Source organism: Gouania willdenowi, chromosome 14 (genome assembly GCF_900634775.1).
Source record: "Gouania willdenowi chromosome 14, fGouWil2.1, whole genome shotgun sequence".
NCBI lineage: Eukaryota > Metazoa > Chordata > Actinopteri > Blenniiformes > Gobiesocidae > Gouania > Gouania willdenowi.
In genome coordinates this window covers 36,181,396-36,201,304 of record NC_041057.1, presented here as the reverse complement: position 1 = coordinate 36,201,304, position 19,909 = coordinate 36,181,396, and the positions used below count along the sequence as shown (strand labels likewise).

The window sequence follows — 19,909 nt, the reverse complement described above, 5'->3', positions numbered from 1 at the left end:
ATTATTATTAAGTATTATATATTATTATATTATCAGCATATCATCATTATAGTATCATCATGTTTCATCTTATTATTATCATCATTATTATTATTTTATTATTATTATTATTATTATTGTTATCATTATCATTATCATTATTATTATTATCATCAATATTATTATCATTATTATCATCATTATTATTATTATTATATATGGTTCTTACCGTGTACTTGTAGAGTAGCCGAGGCCTCAGCCTTTCCCACGCTGTTCTCTGACACACACGTGTACGTTCCCTCATCCTCAGCTCGTACTGAACTCAGACGTAGATTATTGTCGCTGCGGATATCAAATCTGAAACAAAAAAAAGATCAAAAATAGTGGAGAAAAGGTGAGAATATGAATATGTTTATTTCAAAGCTGAGCTGCTTAGAAAAAAAGAACTTTTAGAAGGTGTGTGTGTGAAAATATTGTTATTAATATTTATGATGTGGGCATCTGAGCCTTTATTATGTCACTAAACCCATAGATTTATAGGTTTTTAAATGATAAAATGATCCTTAATTGATCTGAAACATATTTGAATAATGATTAACTACGTATGTGTCAGACATAGAAGTGGAACAGGTTTGTGTTTATAATTAGAACTAGAATATTTTCATCTCCTGAGAATGGTGCGAGCCCACCGTCGCTTCCGCACTAGCTTAGCATGAGCATTAACTCAGCATTCACATAAACCTAACATTAGCATTAGCCTAATGTTAGCATTAGCTGAACATGTTTAAGGTCTAAATTGCTGAAGAATGTCTGAGGTAAAACGTTAAAAAGCGGATTTACACAATTACAAATGATAATTGAGCCCATCGTCTGGCTTCAACAACAACAATTGCCCTGATGCATGCTGGGGTAATTAACAGCAGATAGGGAGTGTAACTCACCGTCCTCGAGGCAGTTTCTCCTTCCTCCCGCCTCCACTGGACGGAGGGGGCGGGGTCTCCATGAACCTCACAGAAGAAATCCACCGTATCTTCAGCGAGAACCACCTGGTTCACTGGATGTTTGGTGAACACGGGCCTCTCTGATGGAACATTACACATATATTTATCTATTTATTACATTCAATAGTAGGGATGTAACGCTTAATCGTAAGGCTTAATCGATGCTGTTAAAATTGAATCGCAGTACTTTTTTTAACCAGCAGAGGGTACGCTACCCAGAAGTGTTGGTGGCGAGCGAAATCTGCTAATACTTTCTTTCTGGCCATCTTCTACTCTTAAACATGTTCATAAATGATTCATTACCCCTTTAGCACCGAAAGAATATCTGTAACATTACGTGAATATCTGTAAAAGTCACGTTTTTCTATTAGCTCTGTCTGCTAGCATAGCATCTCTTCTTCACTGCAAGATATCTGCATGCCAACCGACCACTGGGTTACCAGCGCCCTCTGCTGGTCTAAACAAATATCTGACCTAAATACCGTAAAATTACTGTTTTTTTAAAGTCCAATTGTTAAGGCACAAAATACATTTTCAGTTGCACTTTTAAAAAGAAAAAGAACTATTATGTAGTTTTGTATTGTTTACTATAGAACCAGAATTTAAATTAATAGACTTCTTCTTCATTTGTATTATTCCTTTATTTATTTCATTCAAGATTTATTTTTAGTTAAATTGCATCATTTTGAATAGTTTATCAAGGGATTCTTTTGAGAATGAAAAATAGTAAAGTAAAGGAATATTTTTCAGTCATTTATATACAGTCCCATTTTGTAAAATAAATCGTGAGAGAATCGTATCGTGAACTCAGTATCGTGAATCGAATCGTATCGGGAGTTGAGTGAATCGTTACATCCCTTTTAAATAGTGTTTAACTCCTCTTTATATTTAAATATATGGAATTAAATGTTTGACCTGCTTTCATTTTCTGATAAATGTTTTTTATAAATCGACCATTTAAATTTTAAAGAAACAAAACATCAGAAATGTGTGTTTACAGCACAGTTTATCACTATTTACTTCTGATTTAAAATAAGATGAATTCACTATTCAATAATCTATCTAAATCATTGGTTCTCTAACTGTTTAGGTTCTAGTCCCACTTTCTCTTATTTCTGAATCCAACGCCCCTCTTTGTCAATCAACATTTATCTGATAAAACTATTTAAAAACATCTATAGATCATAATGAATGAGTGATAATTAAATAAACTCATTTTGTAAACAAGTGAATTAAACATTATTTAATGCAGTGGTTCTCAACCTTTTTTGGATCATAATGATTGATATCAAGAATTTATGGTGACGCCAAAGAATCAGTTTAATATTTGAGCTCAGATTTATTTTTACTACATTTATATTTCATAAAGTGAAAATATAGAAACAGTTGTTTAAGATTGTGTTGATTTCATTAAAAGAAGGAAGAAGAATTTAAACATTTAAAAAATCTATTTTATTTTTCAGAGATTTCAGACGACCCCAAATGGGGTCCTGACCCCAAGGTTGATTTAATGGATCCTGAATAGATTGATTTCTGTAGTTTTTATCATTTAAACTGACACTTTATTGTTAATTTTCCATTCTCTCTCTCTCGTACCCCCTGTAGTGTAATTGTGTACCCCTCGAGGTACACGTACCCCCATTTGAGAAATGCTGCTCTAGATCATATACAGTATATCAAACTCGAGGCCTGCGGGCCCAGTTTGGCCCGTCAAAGGACGTTGTTTAAACTAAAAAATACATGAAAAACAGGACTTATTATAAATGATCAATAAATTGTAGAATAAATAAGATGGAGGTTGAAGTACTACAATATTTACAGTAATATTAATTCACTATTTTCATAATCCTGGAAAATTCACGCAAATTATTCCACAGAATTCTGTCAAATTACATTGGTAATTTTCAGAAAATTTGTTGCAATGTCAAAGCATTTTTACCAATTGTTAATATTCAGGAGTTTGTTTGAATTGGTGTTTTTTTCCTTCATAAAAACATACGTTTTTTTTTGGTCCGGCCCACTTTAGGTCAAACTGGGTCATATGTGGCCCTTTGACAATATTAGTTTGACACCCCTGAGCTAGATGATTAATAAATTATTAATAATCTAGATAATTATGTAAATCATGTGTGTATCGTTGCTCATAAAACAGTGAAAATAATAAATAAGTAAGTAAAGCAATCTAATGGTGAATAAAGTGCACTTTTAAAAACAACTATTATGCAGTTTTGCATTGTTTACTATAGAACCACAATATAAATTAATAGGCTTCTTCTTCATTTGTATTATTCCTTTATTTATTTCATTCAAGATTTATTTTTAGTTAAGTTGCATTGTTTTAAATAGTTTATCAAAGGATTCTTTTGACAATGAAAAATAAAAGGAAAACAATACAGTATTTTCCCAAAAAAAATAAAGGAATATTTTTCAATCATCATATGTCTACAGTCCCATTTTGTAAAATAAATCGTGAGAGAATCGTATCGTGAACCCAGTATCGTGAATCGAATCGTATCGGGAGTTGAGTCAAACGTTACATCCCTACTTAAATCTCTACCTTTATTTTTCATATATAATGGGTTTATAATACTAGTACAGTGCCCGTCAGAAGTATGCATTCATATAGAGGGCGCTTAAGGAGAGTTGTCAATTACGGGCATAATAATAAAATACTCTGTAGCATTATTAAGGGGTATATTTGCAGGTGCAAAGTAAAATAACGTGTAATTTCCCTGGTTGTATTCTATGAGACATGCGCATGATTAATGTGTTGGTTTTTTACTCATTTTTATATTTTTTGTTTTCTTTATTGTTTGTTGTTGCCATTGCAGTGTTATTCTGGAGTCATTTTGTGAATTTTGTTGTTTATTTTTTAATGTAGTTTTGTGCATTTCTGTTGTCATTTTAGTGTATTTTTAGTATAAATATTTAGTTTTGTGTATATTGAGTCATTTTCATATTTTTGTTGTTGTTTGGTGTATTTTTCTGTAATATATGTTTTTTGGAGTCATTTTGTGTGTTTTTGGAGCCTTTTGTATATTTTTGTGCATTTCTGTTGTCGTTTTGTGTACTTCCTGTATAAATATTGTTTAGTTTTTTGTTTTATGTCATTTGTGCATTTTTTTTGTATAATTATTGTTTTTTGTTGCATTTGTAGTGTGATTCTGGAGTCATTTTGTATCTTTTTTTAGTGTAGTTTTTTGCATTTCTGTTGCGTTTTGTGTATTTTTTGTTTAAATATTTAGTTTTGTGTATTTTGAGTCATTTTCATATTTTTGTTGTTTGGTGTGTGTTGGGGGGGGGGTCCATTCTAAATTCATACACACCAGTCCATCCACGTGTACCTGTCTAACGTTCACTAAACGTATCTATTGTCAGTAGTCAGATGTAGAGGCAGGTGTGACGTGAGAGAAGCTGCAGTAATCAGATGACCTTCACTATGTAACATGTAAACACTTAGATCTGACTGTAACACTACAGTCACTACCACCCTATGGACGGGTGTAGTGACACAGACTGTAACCAGACTAAATGGTGGTCCGTTATTCACTCAACACTCACATACCTGCACACATGTCACGTAGACGGTGATTGATAGTGACGCCCACCTGATCAATGTGTGTGTGTGTGTGTGTGAGAGACTCTACCTGGACTCTAATCTCCTACGTTGGTTCTCACACACACGCACAAAATGTGCAGCTTTCAACACAGCAACCATTGCCGTCAATAACTTCCGGGTGAGGTCTGTCTGGTCTAAATAGTGAAAGGTCAAACTAACATGAAAATAAATGTTTTGAAACATTATCACCAAACAAAGAACAGTAAAAAAGTATTTTTCCTAAAAATAGAAAAGAGAAGTCCACGGGAGCTCACGCACGCACCGGAAGTGAGCTGTGCTGTGAAATAGATATAGATGGTGCTCTAGCGCCCCCTCACACCCTGAGGTCAAAAGCTGAGTAGTTTTCATTTCGGGGCCGTTCAGAAGTGAAATAAAATTAAAATAGACATTTTGAAATGACAAAATTACTCCAAAATAACAGATACACACACTCGGGGTATTTGGAGCCCGTCGACCGTGTTTCAGGACCAACTGGGATCACGTCCTGGAGATATTTGCTCCACACACACGCACGCACGCACGCACACACGCACGCACGCAAACACCACCCACACACACACACACACACACACCACACACACACACACACCACACACACACACACACACACACACACACACCACACAACAACCACACACACCACACACACACACACACACACACACACACACCACACACACACACACACACACACACACACACACACACACCTCCCTTGCTTTTATAGGTAGATAATATATAATTTAATTTCTGATTAAAACCAGGATTTCCATCTTTAATCATCTTATGAAACAGAAGATGATCTGGAGTTTTCCATCCTTTATTATCTTAATATATGAACACAGATTTATTGATTTGACTCTGGACGACTAGTGATCAATAAACATTATAAACTTCTATTTGCTGTGATGTCATGTACAGATGATAACTTACCAAACACAACCAGCTCAGCAGGATCACTGTCCTTCTCTCCCACCATGTTGGTTCCCACACACACGTACATGCCTGCGTCACTTTTCCTGGTGTTGGAAATCATCAACTTTCCTCCACGAATCTAAAGGAAAACAAAGAAGTCATTTTAGTTTATACAGAGCAGTTTGACCTCTAGTGGGCCACAGATTTTATGTTGGAAAACATAAGTCATTTCAACATTGTTGTTCCCTAGATTACACTTCTATATTTACATAAAATATTAAATATGTAGGAAACTGTTCATATCTATGCAATAAATGACAGATTTCAGTCCCAACAGGATCTACACTTTACATTTCCTACATTTTGTGACCAATTATTTATATTTAAATACGGGAAATGTTATCTTATAATTTGAGGAAAATTTTAAGAATTTTGTAAGAATTTTGAGTTTTCAGCATAAACATAAAAAATGACTGCAATCATGTGATATAAGCACCAAGAGTGTTGATTTTTTTTTTTAAATTTACACGATGATTCATGTTTTATTTATAATATTTACTTTCCCCTGAGGGCCGAATTGGATGCTCCAAAGGGCCAGATTTGGCCCCCGGGCCATGAGTTGGACACAGGTGTTTTAGAGCATAAATTGTGAAACTTAGGTCTACAATTGTGAAACAATTTCCAAATAAAAGTACAATTAAAATAGGTATAATTAAAAAGCATGAATTCAACTGGTCAAAAACAGAGGAAAACATGAATTATAATATGAACTATTATTAACTTTTATTAAATCTAGTGCTGGGACTTTAATGTGGTAATTACGATAAATTAATTATAGAAAAAAATGCACAAAACAACTTGGAACCTTTTTCATGTCACCAGTTCCCAGTATACCCATAATACTGATGTACAGAGCACAACACAATACTAAAATATGTAATAAACTGTTAATATCCAATCAATAACTAACAGATTAGGGTTAGAGTCTACACTTTAAATTATCTTGATTTTGTGACCAATTGATATTTGATTAAGGGAAATATGATGTAATAATTTGAGGAAAATTTAAGGATTTTGTAAGAATTTTGAGTTTTTTCAACTGTTAATCATTAAATGCCTCCATGCATTGTTCATAATCTCATTAAATATGTAGTGAGTTCAATATGTTGTTTTACTGATAAATGTTTAATAAACTAATGTTGAATAGATTCATTATTTATCAGTGAAAATACCAGTAGGATAATTAGTTAAATATGATCATTCTGAATACGATATAATATATAATAATATTATAAATGAATCCTCAACATGAGGTAACATTCAGGGACACTGTATATGACATTACATTATCCTGTTTTTAAGTGTGCAGCAGTAGGAGGAACATGGTTAGAGTTAAATGTCTGAAGGAGAGATTAGGAACCGCTGTGTTAGAGGAACATGTGTCAAACCCAAGGCTCGGGGCCCAATCAGGCCCTTTAGTGCACCCAATTTGGACCCGAGGAGAAAGTAAAAAAGACAAAAAAAGCAGGAATAATTGTGTAAATTACCAAATAACTCTGTTATAAATATCTCAAATTTCAACGAAACAAAATTTCCCTCAATTATTAAATTATTTGGTCACAAAATGAAGAAAATCACGGTTAAGATCAGAGACTGATTTATGTCACGTATTGATTAGATATTGTCAGTGATAATATACTGTATATATTATTTAAATGTGGAAGAGCCAGGGTGGGGATCATTTATAATTGTAATTGCATAATTGGTAATTAATTACAATTATGACATAATTATAATTGTATTTGTAATTGGAAAAAAATCTTTTGCTGTTGTAATCAAAATTTAATTGTAATTGGGTTCAGATAATTGACTTTTTAATTGTAATTTTAATGAAAATTCTATAAAAACAGTCAATTACAACTGAATTAAACGCAAACCTGGGGAACCATGTTACAGTTCTATTACACATATGTAGTTAATAATTATTAAAATAAGTAGATCTGAAACATGTCACTTCTCTTCACAATTATTTTACCATTTAAATAAAATAGACACCCACACCATAAATATTATTACAGTATAATCATTGATTAGGAAGTCTAACAAGGTAATCAATAAATGATAAATAATATTTATTAGTGTTAGATTTATGACATGGGTCAAACTGAGCTGTTAGCATTAGAGATGCTAACAGAAAGCTAGCACAAGATGAAGGTTAAGTTAAATAAGGTTATTTATTAAAGGCTCAGTAATTGTGATTAATTGAAATTAAACTTTAGTAACTGAGAATGTAAATGTAATTTACTTTCAGACATAATTGTAATTGAAAAATGTAATTGACCCAACCCTGGACAGTGCAGACTAGGACACATTTATGTGGAAATTGATGTTTTTTGTGCATAAAATCCCTTTTGATCTCAAACTGGTCCATATTTATCTCCTCAGCTAAAGAAAAGGTTCTGAATGATTATTTCATATTTTAATGAGATCCTGACTGACCCCTTCAGTGTAACTTTGTGGGCGGGGCTTACAGTGTTACAGATGTTTATGAATCATGTGACTGTAGTGAACTCACAGTAATCCTCTCATCTCTGTCAGTTACTCTGATGTTGTTCTTCTTCCAGGAGATGGTGGGCTCAGGGTGACCCCTGGGGGGGACGCACTCCATCACGGCCGGCTCCCCCGCCGCCACCACCACGTCACTGGGCGTCAGACGGAAGTCGTCTCTGAGAACTGATGAAGAGGAGGAGGCGGAAGGTTAGAGAGGATGAAGCAGCTCTGTGTGTGCGTGTGTGTTTCTATAGTAACAAAGTAAATGTACTTCTGTACAATAACTAAATAGGTTTTTATGATGATTTGTACTTTAGTTTTTTTTATATCAGCACTTTTACTTTTACTCTACTACATTTAAAAGTAAAAAAAATAAATATTTTAATCCTTTACTTTTATTTTTGCACCTCGTTACAAATGAAAATATGAATATAATTAATCTGGAATAGGCCACAACTAGGGCTGGAATAAACAATTATTATTTAAACAATTCATCTAGCCATTATTTTTTCCAGTTTGATTCGATTAGCTCCCCATTAATTGAATAAAAGTAATTCATACAAGTTGATTTACATATCGAAAAAGAAATAAAAAAAAAAAAAAAAAAATATATATATATATATATATATATATATATATATATATATATATTCCATAACATTGCAATATGTGTTTATTGCTCTTCAACTAAAAATTCCAAAATAAAGTTCAAGTTAGAATATAAAAGTACAAAATAAAGCATTTTATCTTAAGAATTGTGTGTGTGTGTGTGTGTCTGGAGCAGATCAATTATAAGCTGTATGCCGTTTTGAATGATAGGCAAAATAAACGTTATAGCCCATATTGACAGGTGGACAGTGGAGGTGGAGTACTAACACACGCACACGCACACGCGCACGCACACGCACACGCACACACACACACACACACACACACACACACACACACATCATCAATAATAAATCATTCACACACAGCAAAGGAAAAACTAAAAAGTTTTTTGGCTGAAACACGTCTCTTGCTGAAATAAGCCAACGGAAACAGGATGTTGTGATGACCAACGTGTCCGTGGACTCACAGAACGTCTGTATTGAACACATCGGAGCACTAAAGCCTCTCCTAAGCAGAGTTTGAGACGGAGCAGTGAGTGTGTTTTATGTTTGTGTCATTAACACTGTAGGTATGTGTAGTTCCTTCAACACACACCTCTACACATCAGACTGACACACGCTGAGCATCGATAGCATCTGGTTTCAGTGTCTGTCAGCGCATGTTTCTCAGAGATCCTCTGAACTACGTCACGACTGTACAATATGGTAATATACAATATTAATGTCAATGATTTTATTTTAAATAAAGTCTGACTAGAAAGACAATTCTGGGTTAAATTCAATGATCAAAATGGTACACAGACATATTTATTAACAAACAGTTGCACAATATGTTCAATTTTTGGCTTTTTCTCTGCTCAGGGACAGCACGTGTGAGTGAGTTCTGTAGTGTGGATGTTTAGATGAAGGTCTGGGTTAGAACACTAATAATAATAATAATAATAATAATAAAAATAACAATAACAATAATAATAATAATAATAACAATCATAATAATAATAATAATAAATATATAAATATAAGATGATTTTCATCAACATCTTTAATACACTGTGTTTTAATGAGACAACTTATTTAATTTGTCTCTGTTTCAGCAGCTCAGTCAGTTATAGATCTGTACAATATTATTTAATGAGTGGGTCAAGTTAAACATTTGATTATTTTATTTTATATTGTGTATTGATGGAATGTCAGCGTGAAATTAATATTTTCACATTTTTAATTGATTTAATATTAATTTATACAATTGCAATGTTTTATTTTTAGGGGTCAGTAACATTCAGAGACATACTGTATATGCAAAGGGAATAATCATTTGCATAATAATTTATTTCAGTGGTTTGGTTTTTTCATTTTAAATTTTGGAAAAAAATTTATTCTCTATCTATTAAAATGTATGTAAATAAAACTCTGATAGTCCTGTATGGTATTTATATATATATATATGATATATTATGTATAGTTCTGTATGGTCTCTATGAGTGCATAGCGTCCTTCTGTCCTCCACTCATGTCTGACACCTGAAGGCATCATCGTCTACTTCCATTCTTGGTCTCTGGAGCTTTGAGGCTCTCACGTTACAAATGGAGGAAGGTTTGAGAGTGAGGATGATGATGATGAGCTGACAGGGGAGGAGCTGAGTTGGCCTGGAGGGGCCTGCATTTGACACTGTAGATCATACAATGTTGTTGCACAGATTGTAAACATGGGTTGGACTAAATGTTAAAGTAATGGTTTAAGTTCTACTTGGAGGATCAAAGTTATTTTGTAAACATTGTAAACTTTGAATCTGACAGATTACCAATGTCCTGTGGGGTTCCTCAGGGATCTGTTCTTGGACCTCTTCTGTTTAGCCTTTATATGCTTCCTTTAGGACAAATTTTACACAACTGTAAGGTTGATTATCAGAGCTATGCAGATGACACACAACTATATCTATCACTGAACCCAGATGACTATGGTCCCATTGAGGTGTTGTGTGACTGTTTAGAAAAAGTAAACTGATGGATGAGTGAAAACTTCCTTCAACTAAACCATGACAAGATGGAGGTGATTGTCTTTGGTAACAAGGAAAAGAGGACTGCTGTCAGCAAGTATCTGAGTCTGGATCTTTAGAAGATAAAGACCAAGTCAAAAACCTTGGTGTTCTGATTGACTCAGATCTGACATTCAGCATCAGATCAAATCTATCACAAAAACATCTTCTACCACCTAAAGAACATCTCCAGAGTGAAAGGTTTAATGACTCAGAAAGATCAGGAGAAACTGGTCCATGCTTTTATCTCCAGCAGACTGGACTATTGTAATGGTCTTCATCAAACATCTACAGCTGGTTCAGAACGCTGCAGCTCAGGTCTGAACCAGAACAAAGAGGTCAGAACACATTACACTGGCTCCCAGTCAGCCTCAGAGGAGACTGTAAAGTTCTGCTGCTGGTTATAAATGTGTGAATGGGTTTGGTCCAGAATACATCAGTGAGATGTTAGTCAGGTATGAACCCAGCAGGTCTCTGAGATCTATGGACACAGGTCAGATAGTGGAGCCCAGAGCTCACAGTAACCATGGTGATGCTGTGTTTAGTTGTTATGCTGCAAAGAAGTGGAACAAACTGCAGCAGAGCTGAAGTCAGCATCACATGTGAACATTTTTAAATCAAAGTTAAAGGAACTTTTTTTCTCTATGATTGAGAGAGAGATTTATGGTCATGTTGATGATGTCATGATGATTTTACTGATGATTTTAATTGATTTTACTGATGATTTTAAATGTTCTTATTGATTTTAAACAATTGAATGTTTTATCATGTAAAGCACATTGAGTTGCCTTGTGTATGAAATGCACTATATAAATAAATCTGCCTTGCTCAAGTAAAAGTATAGATACTTGAATAAAAAATGACTGGTAAAAGTAAACGTATTGAAGTTGTTCCCTTACCTGAGTAAAAGTAAAAAGTAAATGCAACTAAATGTACTAAAAAAGTTAAACAAATGTCCCTAATAATAAGACAGGGTTTTTAAACCATCAAATTCCATTTCTTTAATTTTTTGAGGATTTGTAGAAAACTGGTACATGAAAATAAATGAAATCTGTTACTTTTGAACACCTGGAGAATTTAACACTAAATAAAAATGAAATGTTTAAAAAAATGCAAATGCTCAATAAAACCCAGAGCACCTGTTAGACAGGTCCCTTAAAAACTCAAACTACCAAATAATTTGCTTTTTTTATGTCGTGATGTCATTTTAGAAAATGTAAGGAGTAAAAAGTAAAAAGCTGCCAAAAAAAATAAATTCTCAAGTAAAGTAGATACCAGAAAAAATGACTTAAAGTAAGTACAGTAACAAAGTATTTGTACTTCGTTGCTTGCCATCATAAATCCACTAAAACACCTTCGCTCTGCTCTGCTGCAGCTCGTTGGAGAAAATATGAAATTGCTCTTCTGTGAATCAACCATGATCTGAATGATTCATGGAAGGAAACGGAGCTCATTTACATTCACACAGATCACTTATGATAGCGCACACACACACACACACACACACACACACACACACACACACACACACACACACACACACACACACACACACACACACACACACACACACACACACACACACACACACACACACACACACACACACACACTCACACACACACACACACACACACACACACACACACACACACACACACACACACACACACACACACACACACGTCAGAGAGTGCAAGTCACAGCATGAAGTGAATTTTCAGCGACGCAGAGTCAGCTTTGTGTTCAGAGGTGAAGAATAAAAAGTGTTTCATAAAGTGACTTTAAGTTATTTTAGGATTCACTGAAGCTGCTGAGTTTAATTTAAATTATAGATTAGGATTATGATGATGATGGGATCTACACTTTTTGGGACAAATTTCTATTTATTTAAGGAAAATATTATGTAATAATTTGAGGAAAATGTAATAATTTTGTAAGAATTTGCTGTAAAAAGATTTTTCACTTCAGCACAAACGTCTTTACTAAGAAAACAAAAGAAAACAACACGTTATTGACAAAAGACAACTTTACAATGAAAAATATTTAACCTAATAAAAAGCTCAACCATGAAAACACAAACGATATTTCTATCGCAGAGGGTGACTGTAGCAGGCAATGAAGCTGAGAAGAAGAGCTCTCCTAAGGGTCCTTTACTCTCCCTTAAATAGATCGCTGTTGATGCATCATTAGTGGAAAGAACATTTAACCTTCCTTTATAAAACAAACTAATTACCACACGTTAAACATTCTTTCTACCAATAAAATCCTAAGAATTATACCAACAGTAAACGTTTGTGTGGAAGTTCTTCTATCCTTCTTCAACAGTCTGTCATTTACTCTCCAACTCCAGCCACCAGAGCATGTCAGCGCACTGTTTAAGGTAGAGTAAAGGTCCCTTAGGAGAGCTCTTCTTCTCAAACAAAAGAATTTTACAACAACATCATTAACTGTTCCTGTTGTTATTGTGACTGAAAACGCTGCTAAACGATGTAAAAAGGTTTTTAAGCTAGCTTCATAGCGTGTTGCTAACTGAGTCAGGTGATCAGATGCTGATGTGATTATTACAGGTTTTATTCCCTGTGTATTAATAACATGTGTAAATGAGCAGTGATGTCACTGCCTCATGTGATTAATGATCTGCCTTCACTTCAGTCCAGGAAGCTCTGGGATGTTAGCACTAGCATTAGCATCCATGTTCTGTATCTATGAATCCCTCCATCCATCCTCATCAGGGCGTGGCGTATCCACTGATCCTCATTCCTCTTCCTGTCAGAGATAGCGTGGCGTCCTTTCTGAGCGCGTGCAAGGATAAATCTCCTCCTTTTGTTTGTGATCAAGGTCATTGGAGATGGTCTCATCAGGAGACATTTATCATTGAAGTATTAACAAGCTTTCAGTGGTTCTAATAAATCTAAAGTACACACTGTGCAGGTTCCTGAACCACACGCACAAAGTCTGGTTCTATTTGAATAAAGTTAAAACACCAACATGTTGTAGCTCCAGGGCTCTGATCCTTCCTCGTCCTCCTTCTACTCAGTCCAAAAAGCCTCTGCTAAACTTTATTAGTCACTCACAATTACCCAGGAGGCCCCTGGGGCCCCGTATTAGATGGTGCCCTTTGACCCCTTCTTTAAACCCCTTCAACAAAGCGACGATAATCCCTTTAATCAGAGGAGATGAGCACATATCTAACCACGTCATATCATATTATATTATGTCATAATGTATCATATCATATCATATCATATCATATCATATTATATTATATCATATCATATCATATTATATTATATTATATTATATTATATTATATTGAGAGACAGAATCCAATACGTTACACAAATATTGTGTCCAGTTGCGTTGCAGAAAGTCCTGGTCCCTTTCATAATCATAATCATAATCATAACCATAACTTAATCAAATTAAGTTATGATTTAACTTCATTTATTTTCTGTCTATACTTAACATTCAAATTGATTTTATTTTATTTGAAGTTTATTTGATCTATTTATCCACAGATTGATGTGTTTTAAACACAAATCATAACATAACGTTACAACAGCATCAAACAACTATAGCAACAACACAAGGAGCTACAGTACATATGTTAATGAGGAGGACGTCTTAACTGCTCTAGGAGCTCCGCCCATAATCAAAGCAAATGTTAATGTAGCTGTTATATAGAATAGAATAGAATATCCTTTTATTGTCCTTGTACAGGGTACATTGAAATTTAAGTACAACTCCAAGGTGCCAGTGAGAAGAAAATAAATATAAAAACAGCAAAAACAATAGAAAATTTAAATATGACACAATAATATGTACAGATAAATACACAGATAGCAGCTTGAATGTACAGATCTACAAATAACAACTAAATGTTTTATTGCACAAGATCAATATGATCAGTATGTGAGCGATGTGAGCGGATTTGTTTATTACAGTGATAGTTCTGTGAAAGAAGCTATGACTGAGTCTGTTTGTCCTGGTTAAAGGTCAAACAAGTGGTTACTGGGGTGGGAGGAGTCCTTGATGATGTTTCCTGCTCTGCTGAGGTAGCGAGAGTCCAGGCTGGGCAGAGAGCAGCCAGTGATCTTCTGGAGAGATCATCAGAGATCTGCACGCCCAGGAACCTCATGGTGTGGCCCCTCTCCACTCGGTCTCCGTGGATATAGAGTAGGGCTGGGCCCGCTCGGCTCTTCCTGAAGTCCATGATCAGTTCTTTTGTTTTTGGAGTTACAGATGGCCACGATGAGCTTTGTTTGGAACTGCAGCATCATCCTCATCACGGAGTCATGGCTTCACCCGCTGGTTCCCGACGCTGCTGTCAAGCTAGCAAGCCGCACGCTACACCGGCACGACAGAAACAGAGACTCGGGTAAGAGCAGAGGTGGAGGTGTTTACGTACATAACGAGTGGTGTGGGAACAGCAGGATCATTGACACACACTGCTCTCCTGATTTAGAGGTTCTGGCAGTCTCCTGCAGACCTTTTTATCTCCCGAGGGAATTCACAGTAGTTATTGTGATGGCTGTTTACATCCCACCGGATGCTAACGTTAGCTCGGCCCTCAGCCTCCTGCTCAGTACCATAAACATACAGCAGCTCGCCCACCCCGACGGGGTTTTGATCGTTGCAGGTGACTTTAATAAAGCATGCCTAAAGACTGTGCTTCCCAAATTCGTCCAGTTTGTGGATTTTGCCACCAGAGGGGAAAACACTTTGGACCATGTTTACTCCAACATCAGACATGCCTACAAAGCTACACCCCTCCCCCATCTGGCTGGATCTGATCATCTTTGCATGTCCCTCACCCCCACCTACACCACCTGCTGAGGAAAACAAAGCCTCAGTTAAAGACAATAGAAATCTGGCCTGAAGGAGCCTTCTCTCAGCTGGAGGACTGCTTCTCAACAACTATATGGGATTTATTCTCCAGCCACAACCTCCAGGAGTACACTGACACCGTACTCTCCTACATCAAGAACTGTGTTGACAATGTCACCGTCAATGAAAGGGTCAGGGTGTTTCCAAACCGGAAACCCTGGATGAACAGCGAAGTGAAATCCCTCTTAAAAAGCCACAACTCTGCCTTCAAGTGAGGGGACAGGGCAGCGTACAGAGCGGCAAGGGCGGACCTGAAAAGAGGCATCAGGGAAGCCAAGGCGGCTTATAAGAGGAGGATCGAAGATCACTTTGCTGTAAACAACCCTAAAATGATGTGGCAGGGGATAAATCACTTAACAAACTACAGAAGCAGGAACCAAGAGACTAGGACTGATGTGTCGCTGGCAGAAGACCTAAACCAGTTTTTCGCCCGCTTTAGACGGTCAGGCCCTCAGCTGACACATCACCTTCATCCCCCCCCAGCACTGGCACACTGTTACTCCAGGAGCACGAAGTGAGAGGTGCTCTAAGGTCAGTAAACCCCAGAAAGGCGGCCCCGACGGAGTGCCTGGTAAAGTACTCAGAGCATGTGCTGACCAACTGACTGGTGTTTTCACTCAAATCTTCAACCTGTCCCTGACACTAGCCACCGTCCCACCATGCCTCAAAACCTCCACCATCATCCCCATCACGAAGAAGGCAGCAGTGGACAGACCGAACGACTATCGGCCTGTTGCACTTACGCCTGTAGTCATGACGTGCTTTGAGAGACTGGTCTGTCAGCATGTCTGCCTCCCACTCTGGAAGTTATATATGTTAGCATTGAGATGTTAGCTGCTACATGTTAGCATTGATATGCTAGCTGCTACATTTTAGCATTGAGATGTTAGCTGCTACATGTTAGCATTGATATGCTAGCTGCTACATTTTAGCATTGAGATGTTAGCTGCTACATGTTAGCATTGATATGCTAGCTGCTACATTTTAGCATTGAGATGTTAGCTGCTACATGTTAGCATTAAGGTGCTAGCTGCTACATGTTAGCATTGAGATGCTAGTTGAGGCTAGCAGAGCTCCACTGATCCACAAACATTTTCTTTAACTATTTTCATACAACTAGTCTTTAGTTTTCCATCCAGTATTTTTATTTGAACTAAAACTAACGCCCACAAAGCACAGCAACGTACATCAGTCTTATGGGTGTAACTCGTGATAAAGGTTCCACTGTTTGGAGTGAAAAAAACCCAAATAAAAACAGCTCAGCTACACACACACTTATCTTTTATCAGCTGCTCTCATTATCCCGTGTGGCCCCTCCCCCTTCCTGATCAGACATTCCACTATGTACACAACGACTAATGAGCCTGAACAGAATGTTAGTGTGTGTGTGTGTGTGTGTGCGTCTGTCCAGAACTGGAGGGGGGGGGGGGGGGGGGGGGGGGGTATGATCAAACAGTTAAAGACAGATGTCCAGTCTGTGTCCCCCCACCCCCACAAAGGGTAACCACAATGTGATGTCACTGCTCACACACTTTAACTGCCTCGACTAAACGACCAATCCCGTCTCATCTTTTAAAAATGTTCGTCTCATGGTGAAATAGAGCTGGAGCTAACGTGAAATGAACAGAGGGCATTTCAATTAGTCCCCCCCCCACATCCAGAAGGGTCACCTTCTACCCTCGCCTGGAGTGCGCACACACACACACACACACACACACACACACACACACACACACACGCACACACACACACACACACACACACACACACAGTTCATCACTGTCTGACATGTTGTGGTCTCAGATTTACTCCCTCTATTTTCTTTTGTCCACTCGTTTAGCGCCGCTGTCTCCTGGTTAGCGCCGTCAGCTGAGCTCGTTTAGCAGCTGACCCCCCCCGGAGCCCCCACCCCCCCACCGGCCCCTGGGGGTCCCTCCCTCCATGCTGTTACCAAAGCTGGGGCGTCTGATCCAGGAGTAAACACACACAACCATCTCTGCATCGAGCTGAAAAATCATCAGTGAAACACGTTTGTTCATTTATTTTATTTTGTGTTAATGAAATCATTTCTTTTCTTTTTTGACATCATTATGCATTTTATTCTGTAATTTTGTGTGTTTTTTTCAGGCATTTTGTGTATTTTTGTTGTTTTGTGTTAATGGAGTACTTTTTGTATATTTTTCTGTAACTTTGTGCGTTTATCTGAGTCATTTTGTGACTTTTTGTTTCATTTTTGTTATGGAATAATTGATTTTATTTTTTGTCACCATTTTGTATATTTTTGTGCCTCATGATTTATTTCTTGTACTTTTGTTCTCATTTTGTATATTTTTATGTTGCTTTGTGTGTTTTTCTGAGTCATTTTGTGGATTCTAGTTTTAATTTGTGATAATGGAATAATGTCTTTTGTTGTTGTTTTGTATATTATTATGTAATTTTCTCTGTTATTTGGAGGCATTTTGTGAGTTTTTATTTTATTTTGTGTTAATGGAGTAATTTTTTTAAATTTTTGTCATTTTGTACATTTTTCTTTAAATTTGTTTTTTGGAGCAATTTTGTATATTTTTGTTATTGTTTTGATTAATTTCTTGTACTTTTGTTGTTATTATGTATATTTTTCTGTAACTTTGTGTGTTTTTCTGAGTCATTTTGTGCTTTTTTAATGTTTTATTTTGTGTTAATGGAGAACAGTAATTTCTTGTCTACACGTTTGTTTTCTGTCTGTGTCGTTAGTGTGAAACTCTGTGATTAAAATAATAACTAGAACTGCGAGCAGTTATGAAAGGGGGCCAAGCCTTCCCGTGCGACTCGGCCCCCAGGTTTCGCGGAGTCCATGGAGGTACGTCATGAAGGATGACGGGCTCGTGGCGAGCGTCAGGACACAGACCAACGTGCCATTTGCTGTGAACAGGTGGATATGAAGTTTTGGAAGATGTGATTTAAAGTGTGAAAGTTACAGGACAAAATGCATTTGCACCCATTATAGCGCCACCTAGTGGTGCACTTTTTGGTTTGGGTGATCTGTGTGCTCTTCTATAGTTACCCTGTAAATTTCACTGCCCTCATCATATTACTTCAGCTGAAATAAAGGTTTGTTTATTTATATGTTATGTAGTAATAAGCCACGCCCACTTTAACAAATCGCAATTACCTTTGAGATATGGTCCCAGGAGCGAACCAACGTCATACCCACTAAATTTGGTAAAAATCAGTTGTGCCATTTAAGAGATATAAATTTCTCATAATTGCAGCGCCCCCTAGAGGCCTAATTTATTCAAATCTGGCTCTTACACCCACAGTCACATGTCAACCAAGGATCTCAGATTTGGTGTTGTTAGCATTTATTTTGACCAAGATATGCAACAGTTATGCAATTTTTTAGCCAGCTAGAAAAATTTACTCAGTAATTATTCGTGCATATTTTGAGCCAACAAATTTTTTTTGCTGAACTTTATATCAGGTTCAAATAAATACTCTATGTGCCAATTTTCACGCTGATTGGACAAAACCCCAAAAAGGAATTTGAAAAAGTAGGTTTGTGATATGTCGTGACTTACAAAGAGCAATGTGCTGTGAGAGTGGGCGTGGCCTATGTCAGAAGATGCGACTCTATGTAGGAAACATGTGGATATGAATTTTATGAAGATGTGAATTAAATTGTCAAAGTTAGAAGGCCAACATTTTTTTGCAATTATAGCGCCACGTAGTGGTGCAATTTTTGGTATGGGTGGTCTGTGTGGTCTTCTATATCTACCCTGTAGATTTCACTGCCCTGAACATAATAATTCAGCAGAAATACATTTTTTTTTATTTATATGTTATGATGTAATAAGCCACGCCCACTTTGACCAATCGTGAATAACTTTGAGATATCACCTCAGGAGTGACCCAAGTTCATACCCTCCAAATTTGGTAACAATTGGTCGTTCCATTTAAGAGATATAAATATTCGTTATTTGTAGCGCCCCCTAGTGGTCTACATCATTCAAATTTGGCGCATTTCTTCACAGTCACATGCCAACTAAGGATCTCAGATTTGGTGGTGTTAGCATTTATTTTGACTGAGATATGCGCCAGTTCGCATTTTTATCGCTCGCTAGAAAATTTTACTCGTTAATAATTTGCGCAAAATTTACCAGAACAAACTCATTTTGATAACTGTATATCACGTCCGACTGAAGACTCTACGTGCCAAGTTTTACGCTGATTGGACAAAACCCCAAGGAGGAGTTCGAAAAAGTAGGTTTTCCAGTTTTTGCGATTTTGCTCAGAGAAAAGCTCAGGCGAAAATGGGCGTGGCCTAGCCCAT

At 36.5% G+C, this 19,909-nt stretch overlaps 1 protein-coding gene across 1 annotated transcript in view; it reads right to left on the bottom strand.

The window, feature by feature from the left end:
* Positions 1-19,909, bottom strand: part of robo3 (roundabout, axon guidance receptor, homolog 3 (Drosophila)) — a 123,407-nt gene that overhangs the window by 64,126 nt on the left and 39,372 nt on the right. Inside the window, 5 exon segments of the mRNA XM_028466180.1 lie at positions 209-336; positions 921-934; positions 936-1,060; positions 5,533-5,653; positions 8,090-8,247. Of these exon segments, the coding sequence (XP_028321981.1) occupies positions 209-336; positions 921-934; positions 936-1,060; positions 5,533-5,653; positions 8,090-8,247 (546 nt within the window).